Source organism: Protomyctophum parallelum (genome assembly GCF_964188405.1).
Source record: "Protomyctophum parallelum genome assembly, chromosome: 5".
Taxonomy (NCBI): domain Eukaryota; kingdom Metazoa; phylum Chordata; class Actinopteri; order Myctophiformes; family Myctophidae; genus Protomyctophum; species Protomyctophum parallelum.
This window is the reverse complement of record NC_139702.1, coordinates 12,065,858-12,085,165: the sequence shown is the minus strand read 5'-3', so window position 1 is coordinate 12,085,165 and position 19,308 is coordinate 12,065,858. Positions and strand designations below refer to the sequence as shown.

The 19,308-nt window shown below is 42.9% G+C and overlaps 1 protein-coding gene across 1 annotated transcript in view; it reads right to left on the bottom strand.

Annotated features, from left to right (window-relative positions):
* LOC310858195 (neuronal acetylcholine receptor subunit alpha-7-like) overlaps positions 1-19,308 on the bottom strand; it is a gene marked incomplete at both ends in the record, with an annotated part of 66,074 nt that overhangs the window by 29,275 nt on the left and 17,491 nt on the right. Inside the window, one exon of the mRNA XM_083764300.1 lies at positions 9,366-9,410. Within this exon, the coding sequence (XP_083620426.1) occupies positions 9,366-9,410 (45 nt within the window). The remainder of the gene's footprint in view (positions 1-9,365; positions 9,411-19,308) is intronic.

Sequence of the window (19,308 nt, the reverse complement as noted above, 5' to 3'; positions counted from 1 at the left end):
AACTTGTTTTGCACAAAGCGGCCTCCTGGTGGCGCTATAACAGGCCGTTGTGGAAAGTTTGGGGCAGAGGTTCATCGTTGGCATCCAGGGAGTGTGTGTGCAAAATTTGGCATCGACCGGGTTGTTTTGCACAAAGCGGCCTCCTGGTGGCGCTATAACAGGCCGTTCTGGAAAGTTTGGGGCAGAGGTTCATCGTTGGCATCCAGGGAGTGTGTGTGCAAAATTTGGCATCGACCGGGTTAACGGTGGCCGAGATTAGCTGTTCACGGACACACGGACACACACACGGACGGACGGACACACGGACGGACGGAGTGCAAAACATACTCTCCCCACATGCCTTCGGCCTGGTGGAGACAAAAAGTCACCCCATTCTGTGTTGCCTAGAACTGGAGGTCTGGGAAAAAAAATAGTAACAGTAACAAGTACATCTCAGTGACATCACAAAGCTGTACTTACTTCATATTGTTACTGTTTTTTGTCAGACCTCCAGTTCTACGCAACACAAAATGGGGTGACTTTCCAGTTTTCAGTACTATAGAAAAGCGCCCAGTGAGAAACGTTCTGCGGTGAAAAAAAAGGTGCGATTAATTTATCTGTAGTTAATCGCGATAAATTTTTCTGTAGTTAATTAATCTAAATTAATCGCAATTAGTCCCGGCCCTAATAATAATAGTCTTTATTGTCTCCACGTCCATTATTTTCTTTGTCATGGACACAGAACATAAATAATTCTACTCGAGTTGGAAGCATTAAGACCCATTTTAACCCTCAATGGCTTCCTTTCTGAAAAATAACATCATTCTAAAAAAAATCACGCGTTTAGATATTACCATTTACAATGAGAAGCGGACGGGAGCTGGTGCCACTTGGACCCGGACGTAACGTCGGACTACAAAATGACATCGGACTTAAATACCGAATTGGCCATTTCCCCGACCCGACGAGTTCACGCTTTACGGCTGGAACACAGCAACAGCGTTACGATGGAGTAAAGCTTGGGATACTATTTACATTATGAAGAAAGGATATATACAAACAAAATGGATTGTCGAGCAATGGAAATAAGCACTAAAACCGCCCCATTGATGGCTCATGGTCGGGTAGGGGAAATAGCCAATAATGCGTTTTTGCACAAAATAACGTCTGGATCACTTTTTGGGGGACTAAACAACTGCAACTAAAGGTGAGAAAGCCTTCTAGCATGAAATTCTCCCATTAAGACAAGGTAGTGTAGGAAAGAGAGAAAAAAGGGGGAGGGGGGTAAATAAACAACCTTGATATTGAAATACTGAATAAAGTAAAACATTTATGGAACTAGACCATCGAGTCCTCCCGTGATGTCACTTGTGAGGACTCGTGGTATGATCTGCAGCGGTCGGGTCTGTGGCTCTGGACAACCGCATCTCCATAATATGTGCCCATAAGTGGGCGTATCAGCTTTGTTCCACAGTTATGTCCGAGTGATAGCAATCTGGGTATACCCATCGGCAGAACAAAGGAAAAACAGCGGCCTCTTTTCCTTAGCATTTGATGCGACAGTCAACAGTCTGTCTCGAGAGAGACTATAGAGTCATTGTGACATGTCATGCCTATATATGGGCATATTGACACCGGGCACTGCACTCCCTGTGTTAATGTGGAACGCGTGTGTCAAATTTAAAGTCTGTGGGGCGAACGGTTTTCGAGTTATGTGGATTACGGACGTACGTACACATGTATACACACATCAGAGACGTGGTGCATTTGAGCAGTTGAGTATTTTTGATGATGCATTTGTACAACATCCAGAACTAACTGAATTATATAAAGGTTTGTGTGCGTGTGTGTGTGTGTGTGTGTGTGTGTGTGTGTGTGTGTGTGTGTGTGTGTGTGTGTGTGTGTGTGTGTGTGTGTGTGTGTGTGTCTTAGCGCCTGCAGTAGGTTTTACCGTTGGTTCCTGTTTGTGTTGACACCTTATTTGGCAATGCAATGTTGAAAATAGTCAACGGCAACATTCCAATGTTCCCTGCACACAAATCTAAAATGACTCTGAGCTTAATTAGATACACTGCTGCTGTCCTAGTTAAAGAGGAGATAATATCTACACTTAGCAAAGTTTCAGGTTATTTTATTTCACGTAATATTTCCATTTCGCTGTACATTCACTTCTACTCCACTAATTTTCAGAGACAAATATTGTACTTTTTACTCTAGTCTACACTACAATTATTTGAAAATGTTAGTTACTAGTTACTTTGTAGATATGGATTATTATTACAAAACATATATTACCCACTTCAGCTATACATTTTTGCCATTTGAAAACTTTAAATGGGACATTCTGCATAACGTGTAACATAATAAGTACATTTTGATACCAATACTTTTACTCAAGTTTGAATTCTAGACTCTTACTTGTACCAGAGTACGAGTAGCGACGGGACCGCGATGGACCGTCAAAAACACAATCTTTGGTTAGAATTGATTTACAGTAGATCAATTTTAAGATTTTCGATCTCATCCATTAAAATGGAAGGGGGACCACTTTGGATGACGTCCCAGCCGGAAATGACATGGAATGTTGCCCAACAGACGCTCCCAGCCTGTAGAGCGGCATGTGCTCGGTTATGGAATGATGATAATGTTCCGTCTTTTGATTAATCTCTGCCCTGGGCATCCGACGGAATTAATTAATGAGGTGGAGACCTCCTGTCTCGGTGCTTTCTAAGTCCTCAGAACCCCATCTCGCTCCTGTAAGAACTGGAGTTGTCTCCCATGCACGTGTGTGCGTGCACTAGGCCAGGAGACACGTGCATTTAGACATGTTACCTTACATAGCCCATTATTAGCCCTGACAGACTGCAGAGCCACTGAGTTGTGTCCTGTTCCAGCCAACTGAAAGAGAGGCTAAAACCGAGACTAAAACCAAGACGAAAAATTTTCGTCAACTACCTTTTTTCACAGAGGAAAACAAAATGGAAACTAAATGAAAACTACACTATGATGATTAAAACTAAGACATAAATATATTGACAAGTTCGTCGACAAATAAAAACTAGACTAAAATGTTAGGAAGACTAGTGGACAAGAGATCCAGTATAAGTCATTTTACACTTGGTTGCATGCTGATGAGTCATTACGACGGCATCAAGGCCCGCCAAAACACATTTTAGTCGACTAAATCAACCATATATTTAGTCAACTAAAATCCTTTGATATTTAGTCGACTAAAACTAGACTAACATTAAAACATTCCAGGTGACTAAAATGTGACTAAAACTAAATGGAAACTATTCAAAAGACTGACTAAAACTAAAATAGAAATTTGCTGCCACAAAAACAACACTGCCACCAGGGCCACAGATTGAGAGGACACGTGTAGTGAGGAAGCCATTAGGTGCATGACTGAAAACACATGTCAGCAGCCTTTAAAAGGAGGCTAATTATTGTATTATAACGTATGGAGAGGTCATGCACACATAGTGTACACACTTACACATGCATGCACGCATGACAGACAAGGCAGACAGGCAAACAGACAGACAGAGAGTCACCAGATGCCCGGACCACCTAAGCTGGCTCCTTTCCAGTCGAAGAAGCAGCGGATCTACTCCCGAGTCTCCCTCGTGTGACTGAACTTCTCACCCTATCTCTAAGGGAGATGCCAGCCACCCGTCGGAGAAAACTCATCTCGGCCGCTTGTATAGTATTCACGACCTTATTCTTTCGGTCAAGACCCACACACTTCATGACCATATAAGGTGAGAGTAGGTCACGAAGATTGCTCGGTCGGTATAGACGGAGAGCTTTTGCCTTCTGGCTCAACTCTCTTTTCGTCACAACAGTGAGCGGTACAGGGACTGCAATACCGCCCCATGCTGCTCTGATTCGCCGGGCTGATCTCCTTCTCCGTCCTCCCCTCACTCGTGAACAAGCCCCCGAGATACTTAAACTCCATCACCTGGGTAATGCCTCATTCCCTACTTGGACTGCACAGTCCACTGGTTTCCTGCTGAGAAATGATCAGCTAAATCCAATGTGACAGTCATTTAAGGTGACAATGTTAAATGTCCGTTTGAAGTGCCAGTTTGAAAAAACCAAGGACTTTACAATGAATAAAGGAAGCTCACTTTAACAATACAGGCTGCATTGTTGGTGTCCCAGACATAATAGTAACTAAAAACAGCACTTAACACATTTAGGCCTGAGGCCGATTCTAAAAACGCCTCTAAATCCTGACCTAAGGTTTCTGAAAACACAGAACTCGAAACACAGCCGAAAGCCACGTCAAACCATGTGACTTCCATTGGAAATGTATAAACAAACCCTTTCTTTACATCTAGCATGCATCAATGTCGTATGCTAGATCGAAAGGTGCGAGTGAGGCCTAAGTCATTTGCCTTACTTGTTTACGTTTCTGCCTCCCCCCTCAGTCGAGCTGCTTTTTAGTGTATTATTATATATTGTTGCCCAATTTAAGGCTGACAGACAGTGTATCAGACAGAGGAATACACATCTATATTCTCTCTGTGTCCTGCTGCGTGTCTGGAAGGTGTTGGGTCTTTTCACACAACGTGTCTGCTACTGTAGATGCCCCCCCAGGACCAGTTTTCACATCACGACATATATAAACACCACACAATCAAGGTCCCCCATGAGGCTCACGACATGGCACAAAGCGACACATTGTGAGCTTGTAGATCTGCTATTTTCACTATAGTTTGGGTCCTGGGGGCGGGGGGGGGCGAATATCGTAAATTCTGTTTTACGTCACGGGCTGAAAAGTTTGGGGAAACCCACTGATCTAATAATCAAACCTACTCCTGCCAGTGTGTCCTTGAGCTATATAGGCTTTGGCCTGCCCTGATAGAGCCGCAGCCTGGTGACTGCATCCATGGGCACTTTGGCCTGATAGAGCCGCAGCCTGGTGACTGCATCCATGGGCACTTTGCTCAGTGGCCGCCTGCTTCTCCTAACAGTTCACAGTAGATGGGTCAAACGCAGAGGACGGATTCTCCCACCTTGAGCGATAAAGCATAACTTAACTGCCAATGTGGATAATGAATCACTGAAGCTTGGCTGTTAACGCATGCCAACAGTCAGTCAATCAGTCGGGCCCTGATCTGATCCCTAATGGGCAGCGGTGGCCGAACGGTTTGCGGAGCGGTCTTGATATCGGAAGGTCGCTATAGTTCGTATCCCCGGACCGGCACGTTAAAATTACCACCGCTGAAGTGCCCTTGGACAAGGCATTGAACCCCTACCATGAAATGTTCTATGAGCAGGGCCTGGCTGTAAACAAGTTTTTGAGCTTAGTTCAGTTACCCTGGGTAAACATAGTACCTTTCCTTTCCTTTCCTTCCATCTCCTTTGTGATGGAGTCCTATAAGCTGCACACCAACGGTGAAGTGCTACTATATAAGAGATTGCATTTCTTTTCCCTTTAAAAAGTTTATCCCACTATTTTTGTAACCCCATTTTTTTCAATTATCTAATGTAATCCTGGGCGCTTGCGCTACACTCTCTCTGCCAACCCCCGACAGCACACATTTCTAAATGGTCCAAAGAATGTAATGGGATTATGGAACAAATACAATGACAAGCAATGAGCTATATTTTTTATAATAATATTACCATTTCCCCTTCCTATTAAATATTGTGCTAACACCCTGTCTTGATTTAATGGTTTTAACTTGTACAGTAGTTTATTTATTTTCTTTAAAAAACAATGCATCCTACGCCTCTATTCAACATTTCCCATTGTTGGGAGTCTTTGGAAATACACTAATTGCATTTGTTCTGCATACACTTCTTTAACAATAGGTTTTGAAAGGTTTCATTTTGCATGCTTGTATATTTACAGTACGTGCATAAAATGTGCTCGTTACTGAAGACATTCATCGCAGCTCGTTGCTTTGTTGCAGGTACAGTAGGCAGTGTGTATTCCAGTGTTCTGTTATTGCCTTTGAGTGCCTATACAGTAAGTGCTGTTTTGAGTTACTATTGTGTCTGTGACACCAACAATGCAGCCTGTATCGTTTCAGTGAGCTGCCTTTATTGCTAGTGCCATATAATATTACACAGTAGCCTAAAGTCCTTGGTGTTTCAAACTGGCACTTCAAAAGATGATTTTTCTCATTTCTGTTCATAAAGATGAAGGCCGAAATGTTGTTGGTTTCCAAATAAACTATTTCACTGCACTTGAAGACAGTGTGTGGGAGTCCCTTCTTTTTCAAATTTAAAATGTTGAAACCTACATTCTCTCTCTCTCTCGAGAATGTAGGTGAGTATTTAGCATTCCATTTGTCTCCACTCTCTAACCCAATGAACACACTTTACAACATGCATACAGTATGGTACATACATGCTCTGGGACATACAGTACATGCCTTTTCATGACATTGGTCATGTAGGTCAGCTGATATGTTGTTATGTTAGTAGCAGCTTATGGCAGCGTGTTTGGGCCTCACCAAGAATACTGTGTGCGTGCGAGTGTGAGTGTGAGTGTGTGTGTGTGTGTGTGTGTGTGTGTGTGTGTCAGCGTATGCTATATATAGTCACATGCACTCAGATGTTGTGGCCATAGGGCATACTGTATACTTATATTCCCTATACAAAATGAATGATGTGTTGCTGATGTGGCCACTAATGAGTCATTGTGTGTGTGTGTGTGTGTGTGTGTGTGTGTGTGTGTGTGTGTGTGTGTGTGTGTGTGTGTGTGAGCGTGCGTGCGTGCGTGCGTGCGTGCGTGCGTGCGTGCGTGCGTGCGTGCGTGCGTGCGTGCGTGCGTGCATAAAGTGAGTAGAGGTGTGTGTTTGTGATGAAGTGCATATAAATATGTATATGTGTTTGCGTGTGCGTGTGACCTCCATTGTGTCCACCTCAGGTCGCACGTTATAATCAAAGAAATGGGCTCCGTTTACAGGCTTTGCTGACATGTGTTTTCAGTCATGCACCTAATGGCTTCCTCACTGCGCGTGTCATCTCAATCTGTGGCCCTGGTGGTGGTTATAATTCACCACCATCAGGAGCCTCTCCTCCTGTGGCCCTGGTGGTGGTTCATTCACCACCATCGGGAGTCTCTCCTCTTTCATGTCAGCTCACAATGCGTCGCCGTGCGACGCATTGTGAGCTTGTAGATCGGCTATTTTCGAATGGCCAAAATGGATATGGGGCTGAAGTGGTTACTGTACGTTTCATAATAATAATCAGTTCAGTGGCTCAGGGGTAGAGTTGCCGGTTCCAAGTTCGATCGCGAGCTCCCCCAGAGTTAATGTCGAAGTGTCCTTGAGCAAGACTCTGAACTCCTAATTGCTCCCACCTCCCGGTGAGCTGGGTCAACCCCGTTAGATAAAGTGACATACTTATGTATGTTTAATGCGTGTGTTGGTCTGTTTCCTATAAATCTGCTGCCATTGCAAATTTCTCTCAGAGCCATCAGAGTCAAGCGGAAAACTGAATAATGGTAGGTCGTGAATTAATGACAAGCCGTGGTGCGTGCGTGCGAAAACCATAGCACCCCCAACCTGTGGTCTAGGAGCAAAACACTACTATTTTAATCATAAACATTAATATCGAAAATATATATGTTAAAAATGACATGGTATGTTGTGGGGTCCTCAGGCTAACAATGAGTATAATTGTGGGGGTCCTTGACATGAAAAAGTTTGGGAACGATCTAGAAGTCTGTGTCAGTGAGCTGTGTAATAGTGTACTGCTAAGGTCTTCTTTGAAATGTGCTGTGTCTGCGGTGCGGTGTGCGGCGCTGCCCCCCGTCTGCCATCCCAGTCAGCGCAGGTGAATAATTCAGTCATTCAAAAAGCACTGTGAGGCTCGTCAGCCTGATTGGATTGGATATGTCCAATAGTGCAGGTGGGTTTGTCTCGTGACCTCCTTAAAGGGCCGTCCTAATAGGGACTAGTATACCGCGGTAATGACACAGAAGAGCTGACGCGGTAAAATCATCAGTGTTAATTTAAAGTGTACCAATTAAGTCCTATTGACCGGTTTTAAATGAACACTATGGATTTTATTAGTGTGTATAGATTTCCTGATTACCTTTCCTACCTTTCCTATGCCACCCTTTTATATGCAGTGTTGGGTCAGCTACATGTAGCTTAACCTCACCAAACACTGCAATGAATCATAGCTAATAGGCCTATTAATTAACTTTAATAGACCTATTGCTTACTCCACTATACAGTATATGCATACCTCAGTGTGAATGGCCCTTTTATAGGCTGCTCAAGACAGACATACTGTACAGTACATACATACATAAGGCCTACATACTGTACATACATTAAAGTCTCTATCCTTACTTATCTTCAAATACCCTGCTCTTGCTTCTGATATGCCTCAGTTTGTTTCTTACATACAGACCTGTGAATATACTGTAAAGTTGACATCTACCGGTATGCATGTGCACGTTTGTAATTGTGTATCCATCTCATCTCGTTAAAGCATTTTACTGCATGTGCACACAGTATATGTAACAGTTCGTTTCTGACTTTGATTTTTTTGATTTATGATCCATGTCCTCTATATGAGTACCATGATGCATTAAGTCCCTTATTCTCTGGGTGATTAGGTGGGGTGGGAGCGGCCAGCTTGGGAGAGCTTTTTGTTTTGTAACGTTTGCGTGGATGTACTTGTTGTAACGTTTCTGTCTAATGTATTTGTTGTATGTTGCTGGACCCCCTCGAAAACGAGATGATACATCTCAAGGGGATATCCTTTCTCAATAAAGGTACATACATACATACATACAGTATATATAATGTACATACAGACAGACAGGTGAGGCAAAAGATAGATGTATTGAATATTACATTTCACAATCCATCAATCCATTTAGCCTAAAATGTGTGAACAATTTCAATCTAACCTAAAGTTTGACCAAAAATAGTAAGCCACTGTCAGCATGGGTCCATTGCAGTGGCTCTTTTGTTTGTGCCACATGATTTCATAAGTAATATAAATAATAAAACATCTCTTTGTGTTCTAGCACCTTTACAGAGCCTACACATATACATTGAAATGAAGCAAAGTAAAACAAAATCAATAAAATAAGGAATAATTAAATAAAACAACTGGGAAAAAAATCCATGTTCACAACTGACAAACTGTTACATTATTGGTTTGGATTTTTTGGTTCGCCTCTTTCTTTAGTATGCATTGAAATATGAACAAACATTTGAGGGAGAAAATCAGTATTACAAGAAACCAATGTTGAATGCATATGCTTGTACGCGCACACACACGCATGCACGCACGCACGCACGCACGCACCACACAGAAACAAACAACTCGAAGTGTGAAAGTGTGACTAGACTATCAAAGTAGAAACAAGCTAAAAAACAGGTGTATATGTTGGTACATACCAACTGCAGCCAGGCATTTGTAATCATCACTTGGTTCTTCTCATCCTGCACGGCACAGACAGAGAGAGAGAGATAGAGAGACAGAGAGACAGAGAGACAGAGAGAGAGAGTGTGAGTTTAGCATAATGACATTAAGTGGAGCGTAACTCAAACTATTTCCCTGGAGGAGGAGGAAAGAGTCTGGAAGAGTTGAGATAAGATTGAGAAACAGATAGTCCTATTTACAGTTTAGTCACTGTCTGAGAAAAAACACAGATAAAACTTTGATAGAAATTTGACATAAAAAAAACATTGGCCTGGACAGAATAGAATAGATGCAGCTGTCGAACAATAAACAGACAGGCAGATGAAATTTAAATGGTAATTGGTAAATGGTGCATTTACCGTATATAGCGCCTTTATCCAAGGCGCTTTACATAGATCGTGCATTACATTCACCCATCCACACACCCATTCATACACAGATTGCGGCGGAAGCCATGCAAGGTACCAACCAGCACATCGGGAGCAATTTGGGGTTCAGTGTCTTGCCCAAGGACACTTCGACATGTAGACAGTCAGGAGGAGCCGGGATTCGAACCGCCGACCCACGGATCATTGGACGACCTGCTCTACCTCTTGAGTTAACAATCACAAGCAACAGGTCTGATCTCAATACTTAGTAAATGCACTTAGTTACTTTCCACTGCTGATAATATGGCCATGTTTTCAATAGGGAATACTACTTACAGGTAGAGTAATACTTACAGGTAGAGTAATACCTGCCGAGTGAATAATGCTCAGTTCATCCAGACATATCACATTTTCAATTAAAATATTTGAATGAATGTGCATTTATTTAGTTTCTTGGCAAGAAAAAAGGGATCGGCTTTAACCCATTCTAAATTTGTCTTCTAAATCCTGACAGTTTTCTGAAAAACCTACAGTTTCTATGTCGACCTTGGTCAACCATGCTCAACCTTTTTCCTGTCAAGAGTTATCTGTAAATATATTATTCCAGGGACCTCCGGAAGCAAATATTTGAGTTAAAAATGTCTGCTGTGTCCGACAGTTGACATGTGGCTAAGGGAGCTGGGAGGAGTGCTGCATTTGGAGAAAATTAGATTTACCTTGTCGAAAAGGGAACACCTTTATCTAAAAATCTGGTCGCCCATTATTGAGATGCTTGTTACGTTGGACTGAAGTGGTGGAATTCAATGTTGTTCTGCCCCGTAATGTCATCTAATTAATGTACCTATGAATGTTTGATATGTGTATACTGTATGTATATTTATATTGTCTAAGAGGGTACACATGTATGCATATGTCTTATTTTCCATATCAGAAATGTTTTTTAGAATTGATTGTGATGTTGTTTCTGTCCTCGGAGTGCCGTGTAGTCATCAGCCTTGTCAGTTATTATTTTATTGTTTTTGTCTTTTTCTTTGAGTTATGTTTTGTCTCTTTTTATTGTAAGTCTCTTGTTTGTATGTTTTTTGTAATTTTTTGTCCGATCTGTAATTTTCTGTTTAATCACTAATGAAATGCTTTTATGCCAAAAAATGTAAATAAACAGATGTTTAAAAAATAAAAGAAATGTCCGCTGTGAAAGAATATATATTCGAAAGATTTGCGCCACATTTTCATGATTTTTCAAAAAATAGCAGATCTACAAGCTCGTAGTGCGGCACTCGGTGCCGCGCTATGAGCTTGTAGATCTGCTATTTTTCAGCATAACATTTAACATTTATCAAGGTAATATAAGGGAGCCTGGAGCACACATACTGCATGTCTTCTACCAAATATGAGGCACCGCCCTGCTTCCAACCTATAAGTGGTAGCTGGGGTGGTGGAGGCTAGCAGCAGTAGCAGCATGAGACAACGCAGCAAGGAAGTGGTCAGACTTCCAAGTTCACTGACCCCGTTAGTGAATTGTGTATGTGATGGTTGGTTGAGAACGGGAGAACGCAGGACTATAAGGCTGACCAGGGTCGGCCACCAGAAAGAGTTCCATGCAATAATTATGACTTAATGCCTTCAAGCGAGCTCTTTCAAAGCCTATAGTTTTGTGATGGTTCGGTTGTACAATCCTGTCAAAACCAGTGTTTCTTCTGCTTGCAGAAGAATCATCCCCCATGGTTGTCTGTCTGTGTCTGTCTGTCTCTGTCTCTGTCTCTCTCTCTCTCTCTCTCTCTCTGTGTCTGTCTCTGTCTCTCTGTGTGTCTGTCTGTGTCTGTCTGTGTGCCTGCGTGTCTGTCTGTCTCGACGCGGCACTCCATTCCTGAGATGCCAATCAATCTGCGCACCTGCAACCCATCTCCATTCTCCACTCACCAAGCTCCTATAGTACGGTAGTTATACTGTAACTGTATACACCCCAGCTCTACACTCTAGTAGTCTTTCAGTGTTTCGTTCAGTCAGTTCAAGTTCTCTTTCAATATATGTTGCTTGAACTCCATTACACTCCCATTCTTCCCTGTACCTGGGAGGTTAATGTCTGAGTCTCTGCCTGTCTGACTGCTTCCCTTTGTGTACACCACCTGCCTGCCTGCCAGCGTCGTGCCAGCCTATTTTCCAAATGACAGCTCGGCTCTCCGTGGCGTCCCCACTCTACTGTTCTGGCTGTGCCCGTCGTCTAACACTTCACAATAGACCCGTGTATGCAAAGTTGCAAGCCGTGTGTGCCTGCAACTCCTGCTTTCTGGCAGTGTTGATTGACAGCAAATTTAGATTTTAGTCATAGTCTCTTGAACAGTTTTCATTTAGTTTTAGTCACATTTTAGTCACCTGGAATGTCTTCGTGTTAGTCTAGTTTTAGTTGACTAAATATCACAAGATTTTAGTCCTTGATGCCGTCGTAATTTTCATTTTTACACTTGCTGAAAATAGCAGATCTACTGTACATGCTCAAAACGTGTCGCACTGCGACACGTTGTGAGCTTGTAGATCTGCTATTTTCAACATGCAACCAAGTGTAAAATGACTTATACTGGATCTCGTCCACTAGTCCCTTCCCAACATATGAGTTGACAAAATTGTCAATATATTTAGTCTCAGTTTTAGTCATCATACATCCATCAGTCATACATGCATGGATCACTACATATAGTTTCCATTTAGCTATCGTCAGTGAAAAAAGGTAGTCGACGAACATTGTTTTGTCATAGTATTCGTCGACGAAATCAACATTCTGGAACCAAAAACTAACTAAACCTAAACATGACAGATTCCCTTGAGTTCCTTCCAGCCTTGTGGACCTGAATCAATGACCACCACCAACTAACAAAGTGTGTCAGTAAAACCATTAATCCTACTAATTGCTGTATTGAAAGCCTATTATAATGGGGATTCACCATGATGATTTACGTGATGACTGTAATGTAAATGCAACGATTCATTATAATTATATTAATTAGTTAATTAATTATAATCATTACGTAAATTATAATGTTCTTCTAGGAAGGTCTTGGTTCATCGAACAGTTCATCTAACAGTTAATTTATTTGAGGGCATTTCTTATACTTCTTATAGGGGCAGCGGTGGCCGAACGGTTTGCGGAGCGGTCTTGATATCGGAAGGTCGCTAGTTCGTATCCCCGGACCGGCACGTTAAAATTACCACCGTGTGCTCAAGTGCCCTTGAGCAAGGCATTGAACCCCTACCATGAAATGTTCTATGAGCAGGGCCTGGCTGTAAACAAGTTCTTGAGCTTAGTCCAGTTACCCTGCAGGGTAAACATGGTAACATAGCAGTGCTCTTGAGTGTCTTCAGTCTTGGCGCTTGATGCATTACTTGCCTCCAACAACCTTGGGACTAAAATAAGATGAACTCAAATAGGTCGAACACTGTGTACTTCATACAGGAGTAGCATGACACGAGCAGGTTGACCTACAAAGGAAGGCAAGAAGGGAGTGTTTACTGGCCCCCAGGGGAGGGGGACGTTTGTTTTACCGCTTCACCCAGCAGATGGCTGATGGGATCAGATGGCTCGGATGAGTGCATGTTGGGGGGAGCCCGAACTAGTGATCGGTCAAACGTTGGTTCAGACGCTCTGCAATTGTTTCTGCATTCAGCCCAGCTTCAAGTTAATTCTGTCAGCAGTGAAGCAAAGTGCAAACAAACACCTCTGAAAATGTAGGACATTCATAAACACAACCTATCTAGACATACTTCCATCACAGACTCAGACTCCCCCACAGAGTGTTGCAAAGGGTGCACTTTGGTCTAAACTCGGGTTAGATTTAACCTGTCATGGGTTAGTTGTAACTTGCCACGCATGTCGGGAGCCACGGGTGAGTTTTAACAGGACAGCCTCTGCATACCCACTCTGCTACAGCAACAGAACAGCCTCTGCATACCCACTCTGCTACAGCAACTCAAGTGCATGATAATCAGCTCGTTCATGACAAGCGACTGTGGCTCAGGAGGTAGAGCATGTCGTCCAATGATCCGTGGGTCGGCGGTTCGAATCCCGGCTCCTCCTGACTGTCTACATGTCAAAGTGTCCTTGGTCCCAAATTGCTCCAGATGTGCTGGTTGGTACCTTGCAAGGCTTGCATGGTTTCCGCCGCAATCGGTGTATGAATGTGTGTGTGAATGGGTGAATTTATTCAATGCACTATGTAAATTTAAGCGCCTTGGATAAAGGCGCTATATAAATGCACCATTTACTAGTCCTACTACTGCAACACCGACTAAGTTCGACAGGAATGAAAGACACACCTGACACGGGTTACACTTGTACACTACTGGGATTGTATTGTGTAGTGTGAGAGAACAAAAAGGCTTGGGTGGGAGAATTGCTTGTTTTGCAGAACCTTTACAGTACAGTACACGACAGGGAGCGACTCCTGTTTGCAGGCACATGCTGTGGCAGACAGTGCATGTGTACAAGTATTGTCTCCCGTTTGCCTCTGCAAACAGCATGGAATCTGACAGTCTGCAGGGATTGCATGGGAGACAACAATGAGATGACAACTCCACGTCTTTCTCTCTATGGAGCAGTTTTTTTCTTCTTCTTCTTCTAGGCGTGGCTCTGTAGGAAGTGGAGCTGTCCTAGGAATGGAGCAGTCTGTACAGTAGGTGTGTCTGTCCGTGTTCCGCATTTGTGTCTAGAGCCAGCCTTTCAAACTGCCGGATTTTCACATTAAATATTTAACTTTAATTTAATAACTGGCATTGGTAGTTGAAACAATTATTGAGTGATAAACGAGCCACGTGTATTCAGAGATCCACATGGATGCCATATCGTTTATACCGCCATGCTGACCCATCTCGTTAGGTGGGTCACAGTAACAATTGTGGAGTCAGTGAGATGCAAGATAATTGCATTATGCTGGTACATCACCCACTGCTGGAACATTGCCCTATTAGTTCTGGACAAGCCACTGTGCAGAACAGATATATATATACATTTTAATTCTAAATGTAATCATAAAATAAAATCTCTCTATCTCTCTCTCTCTATCTCTCTCTCTCTCTCTCTCTCTCTCTGACTGAGCAGAGGAGAGAACACTTGCAGAACTGCAGAAACGCTGTTGATTGCAATTAGTACGGCAGACTCACTCCCACTCCTCTCCAAATCTTCCGACTGTATTTACGGTGGCCTAGCCTCGACGACCTTGCAGGCTCATGCATAGACAGATGCCACGGTCATTATTGACATGGCATCCTAAAGTGTTTATAGTTTCAATGTATACAGATAATTGATGATGCATACTTTTATGATCCTAGATGACTATTATAATACTTATAATAGTCATCATGTTCAGAGTATGCATGTGCAATTGTGCATACGCTGAACAAGAGCATATCGTTGCTGTCGGGAGGAAACCTCATCATAACTCCATTTTTGAGGTTTGTGATTTATTTTCTCCATAAATCAGTGCTATTGAACACCCTTTACGTCTGTGTGTTGTTTCCAAAATACTGAACCAATGGAAAGTAGTAAAAAATGCATTGGACAATTAAAACAAAAAACCTCTTAACTCCATTAGACCCTCAAACTGTCTGCTAAAGCTGTCAGCAACTCCAAAACCTCTCTCCTTCTCATGCAAGTAATTGACACTATATAATGTCACAACATCAACTTTGATGAGGCAGTATTGCATCGTTTAAAAAAATATAAGGTTTTATTAATTTCCTTAAAAATGAGTTATGAGGTTTCCTGTCCTCTGGACAGCAGAGATATGTATTTGATGTATTACCTTGTGTCGCCCTTGCTTACTGTAAAGTCGCTCTGGATTAAGAGGGTCTGCTGAATGGCTAAATTGTAAATTGTACATTGATGATGAATGATGATTACCGTATTGTTTTATTTGTTTGGAGGAGCTAAAAAATGCTCACTTCAAGACATTGAGAGATTTTCTTGGCCTCTGGCGTGGTGTTGTTGGAAGAGGATTTGTGTTGAGCAAGAGGCCAAGAGAATACTTTACTTGAAAATGTTCAGATATGATATGAATCAATAATGGTAATAATGGTCCAGGCCGTAGCGTAACGGTCTGGGCACCGGACTGGTAATCCAGTCGCAGTGTGCCGCGGGTTCGACTCCCGGACCCGACACGGCCTTTACTGCATGTCATCCCCCCATCTCTCTCCCGTTTCCTGTCAGCCTACTGTCTGTCCCTTCAAAAATCAATAAAAAGGCGTAAGCCGCAAAAAAAATAAAAAAATAAATAATAATAATAATAATAATAATAATAATGGTAATAATAATTGTACGCCCCAGGTTCATTCTTACAAATACTTGGGTGTACATAATTGTACTGTAATCTCTCTTGTACTGAATTTGGTTCTCGGACTCTTTCATGATATGAATCAATAATGGTAATAATAATTGTACGCCCCAGGTTCATTCTTACAAATACTTGGGTATATATATATTGTACTGTAATCTCTATTGTAATGTCCTGTGGACATAAGGAGGGTGTGAAATGAGAGGCTGTGTTGTATGCACTTGAATGCACATGCATGTACACAAGGTTGTGTTATGTATACATTATGTTTGTTACGGTCTGTTGAATACTTCTTTTTAAGATGAAGGATATCCCCTGCTCGATAAACATGCAACACTAGACATTAAACATGTGAACTGTGTGCCACGTATAGAGGAGAGCCCTGCAATTCCTGCAAATCTGTATCTGGCATATGTAAAAAAAGAAGAAAAAAAAGTAAATATACAGTAAACTGTATGCAACATTTACAGATGAAAATAGTCAATTCGCAGCCGCAGGAGTGCAGATGATTATTGATGATTATTATTATGTCCTTCATAGGACTATACTGCACACATGGTTTTCAAACTGGGGTCAGCGGACCCCGCCGTTTAGATCACTTATGACATGAATCGTTTGATCCTCGGTCCAAATACATTTTAACTTGCAGCGGGGGGGGGGGGGGTCCTTGACATGAAAGAGTCCCGAGAACCAAATTCAGTACAGCATTAGAATGCAAAGCAGAATCCCTATATATCCCTGAGAACACCTGATAGCACAGATGTATGGAACAATGGGCGGTCCAAGTAGCTGCACTATATCAACCCTGCAGGCTCCAGCACCATGCACGCTTTTTATGTCCTGTGCTGATCATTGTTTAAAGTCATGCTGTTCCTCCATCTCATTAGGAGATTACGAAACCCTGAGCTGAGCTGTTCTGACAATCCATTATGTTTATAGTTTGACTGCACCGCACCAACACAACATAATTTCTCTGCCCTTCTCCAAACCCTCAATACCTTAAATTAAGTTACTTTAGCATGAAATAATATAGACAACAATGACTGTTCAAACAAATCGATAATCAATACCAAGCAGTTATGTCCAACTTCCGACATTATGATGCACTTTGTGATTAGTGCAACAGTTGCATAAGCATTCCCACAGGTTGCATAACTTCTATTGGAATTGTTGACTTGATTCCAAACGAATGTAAAATATAAACGATACGTTTATCATCACTTAGACGTTCTACCCAAATGTGCAGAGTGGACATGCATTCAAAACGCTACCAGACCTACTCACCCTAATGAAATGTGCATATATAAACTTTATTACAGGCTCGTGGCCATATACGAGAATAAGAATAAATAAAAATACATTACATTTACCCATGCAGCCCCACAGGTTACTATACTCTAGGCGAGGCACATACAGTTGCATCATCATCATCATTTTTCGACCACGGTCGAGATCGTGGGTTTCACAATGCCACGCCAGACTTTCCGGTCCTTCATCACCATCCTCAGTTCCTGCTTACTGATGCATGTGTCCCAAGCGATGACATCAGGGAACGACAGTTTTCTACAGTTTTTCTGGTCTGCTTTGAAGATAACCTCATTGTCAGCTCTGTAGCAAACTGTGTTCTTCTGGATCGGACCAGTGAAGAAACACGGGGAAGGTTGCCGTATATTAGATTAGTCGATGGGTGTGCCATCCAACGGTTTCTCTAGTTTCTTTGAAACTTGCAACTTGCAACAACAATTGCAAATCCACATTTGTCTCTGCCCATGGTCTGCTCCATGGTTGATTTATTATTGTCTACCTTGTCTGTTCTCTTTGATCCTTGTCTCTATAACTGAGATATGGTTTACCTTTTATATTTATCTTTTTGACCTCACTCTAACTTTAACTTCACTTTGTCACATAAGTTTATATGGTGTAAAGGAGTGGGTGAAATTATTTCTCTACAGGCTAGCCATGCAGCTGCATTATTAAATGATAAGAATATAGAGGGGGGAATAACTATCAAATATCAAGACAAAACAACATCAAATATGCATAAAGTGTGTGTACTCAGAAAAGTAAAGGGAGCGTCAGCCATTTCCCTGCCCTAGAGTGCAAAAGCACATGTGCAATGTGTCCATCACCTCCCTGCCCCAGACAGTCAGGGTGGCAATGTGGCATAGGGCATGCCACCCTGCCACAGACAGGCATGCCCGAGTCCTGCCAGGAGGCCTGAGCCCTTCCTCGCCTCGGTGCAATCGTATCTCCTCCTGGCCTCTCTGACTGACAAGTTCCTCTTTATTCAGCCGTCTTTCTCCACCACCGAAACGGGGAAACCAATTCCATTGTGTGCCTGCCTGCCTGCCTGCCTGCCTGCCTCCCTGCCTGTGCACGCACGCACGCACGCACGCACGCACGCACGCACGCACGCACGCACGCACGCACGTGATCTCCCATGATCTAGATATCGTTGAGATGGCTGTGTTTAGTGCTTGACCTTTCCTTTGTGCTATACCGCCGGACCTTCAAAAGGGGCTGTAACACTTCTGTCCACTTCAATACAAGCGCTCTAATCTCCTCATGAATCAACTCTGATGGGCTTCAGAGTGGCTGACACAAGGGCCCACACAAGGCTTCAGAGTGGCTGACACAAGGGCCCACACAAGGCTTCAGAGTGGCCGACACTAGGGCCCACACAAGGCTTCAGAGTGGCTGACACAAGGGCCCACACAAGGCTTCAGAGTGGCCGACACAAGGGCCCACACAAGGCTTCAGAGTGGCTGACACAAGGGCCCACACAAGGCTTCAGAGTGGCTGACACAAGGGCCCACTCAAGAAGCAACAATAGCTCCCTATATCTGTACGTTATTGTGACTTTATGATACACAGCAATCATGCTTTGTCACACGAGAACGCCCACCCAATAAAAAAGGATAAGCAAATTGATTCTTTCCCAAAGGAATCCTGTACTGTGTGTTTTAGCGAACACTAGTGACTGAATAGAATAAGCACTGGGTTTTCATGGCATGGCGGTGGAAGAGGCCCGGCCCGACTAGAACATGGATAGTCTGTCTCCATAAAAGAAGAGCGATCACTGTTCAGCTCATGCCGCCACGCCGCTACGTGCACAGTAGTGCAGTGGTTCCCAAAGTGGGGTCCGGGGACCCCCAGGGGTCCTTGAGGGAGTGCCGGGGGGGACCCAGCTAAATGATCATTTGTAACCAACGGGTCCATTTGGTTCCATT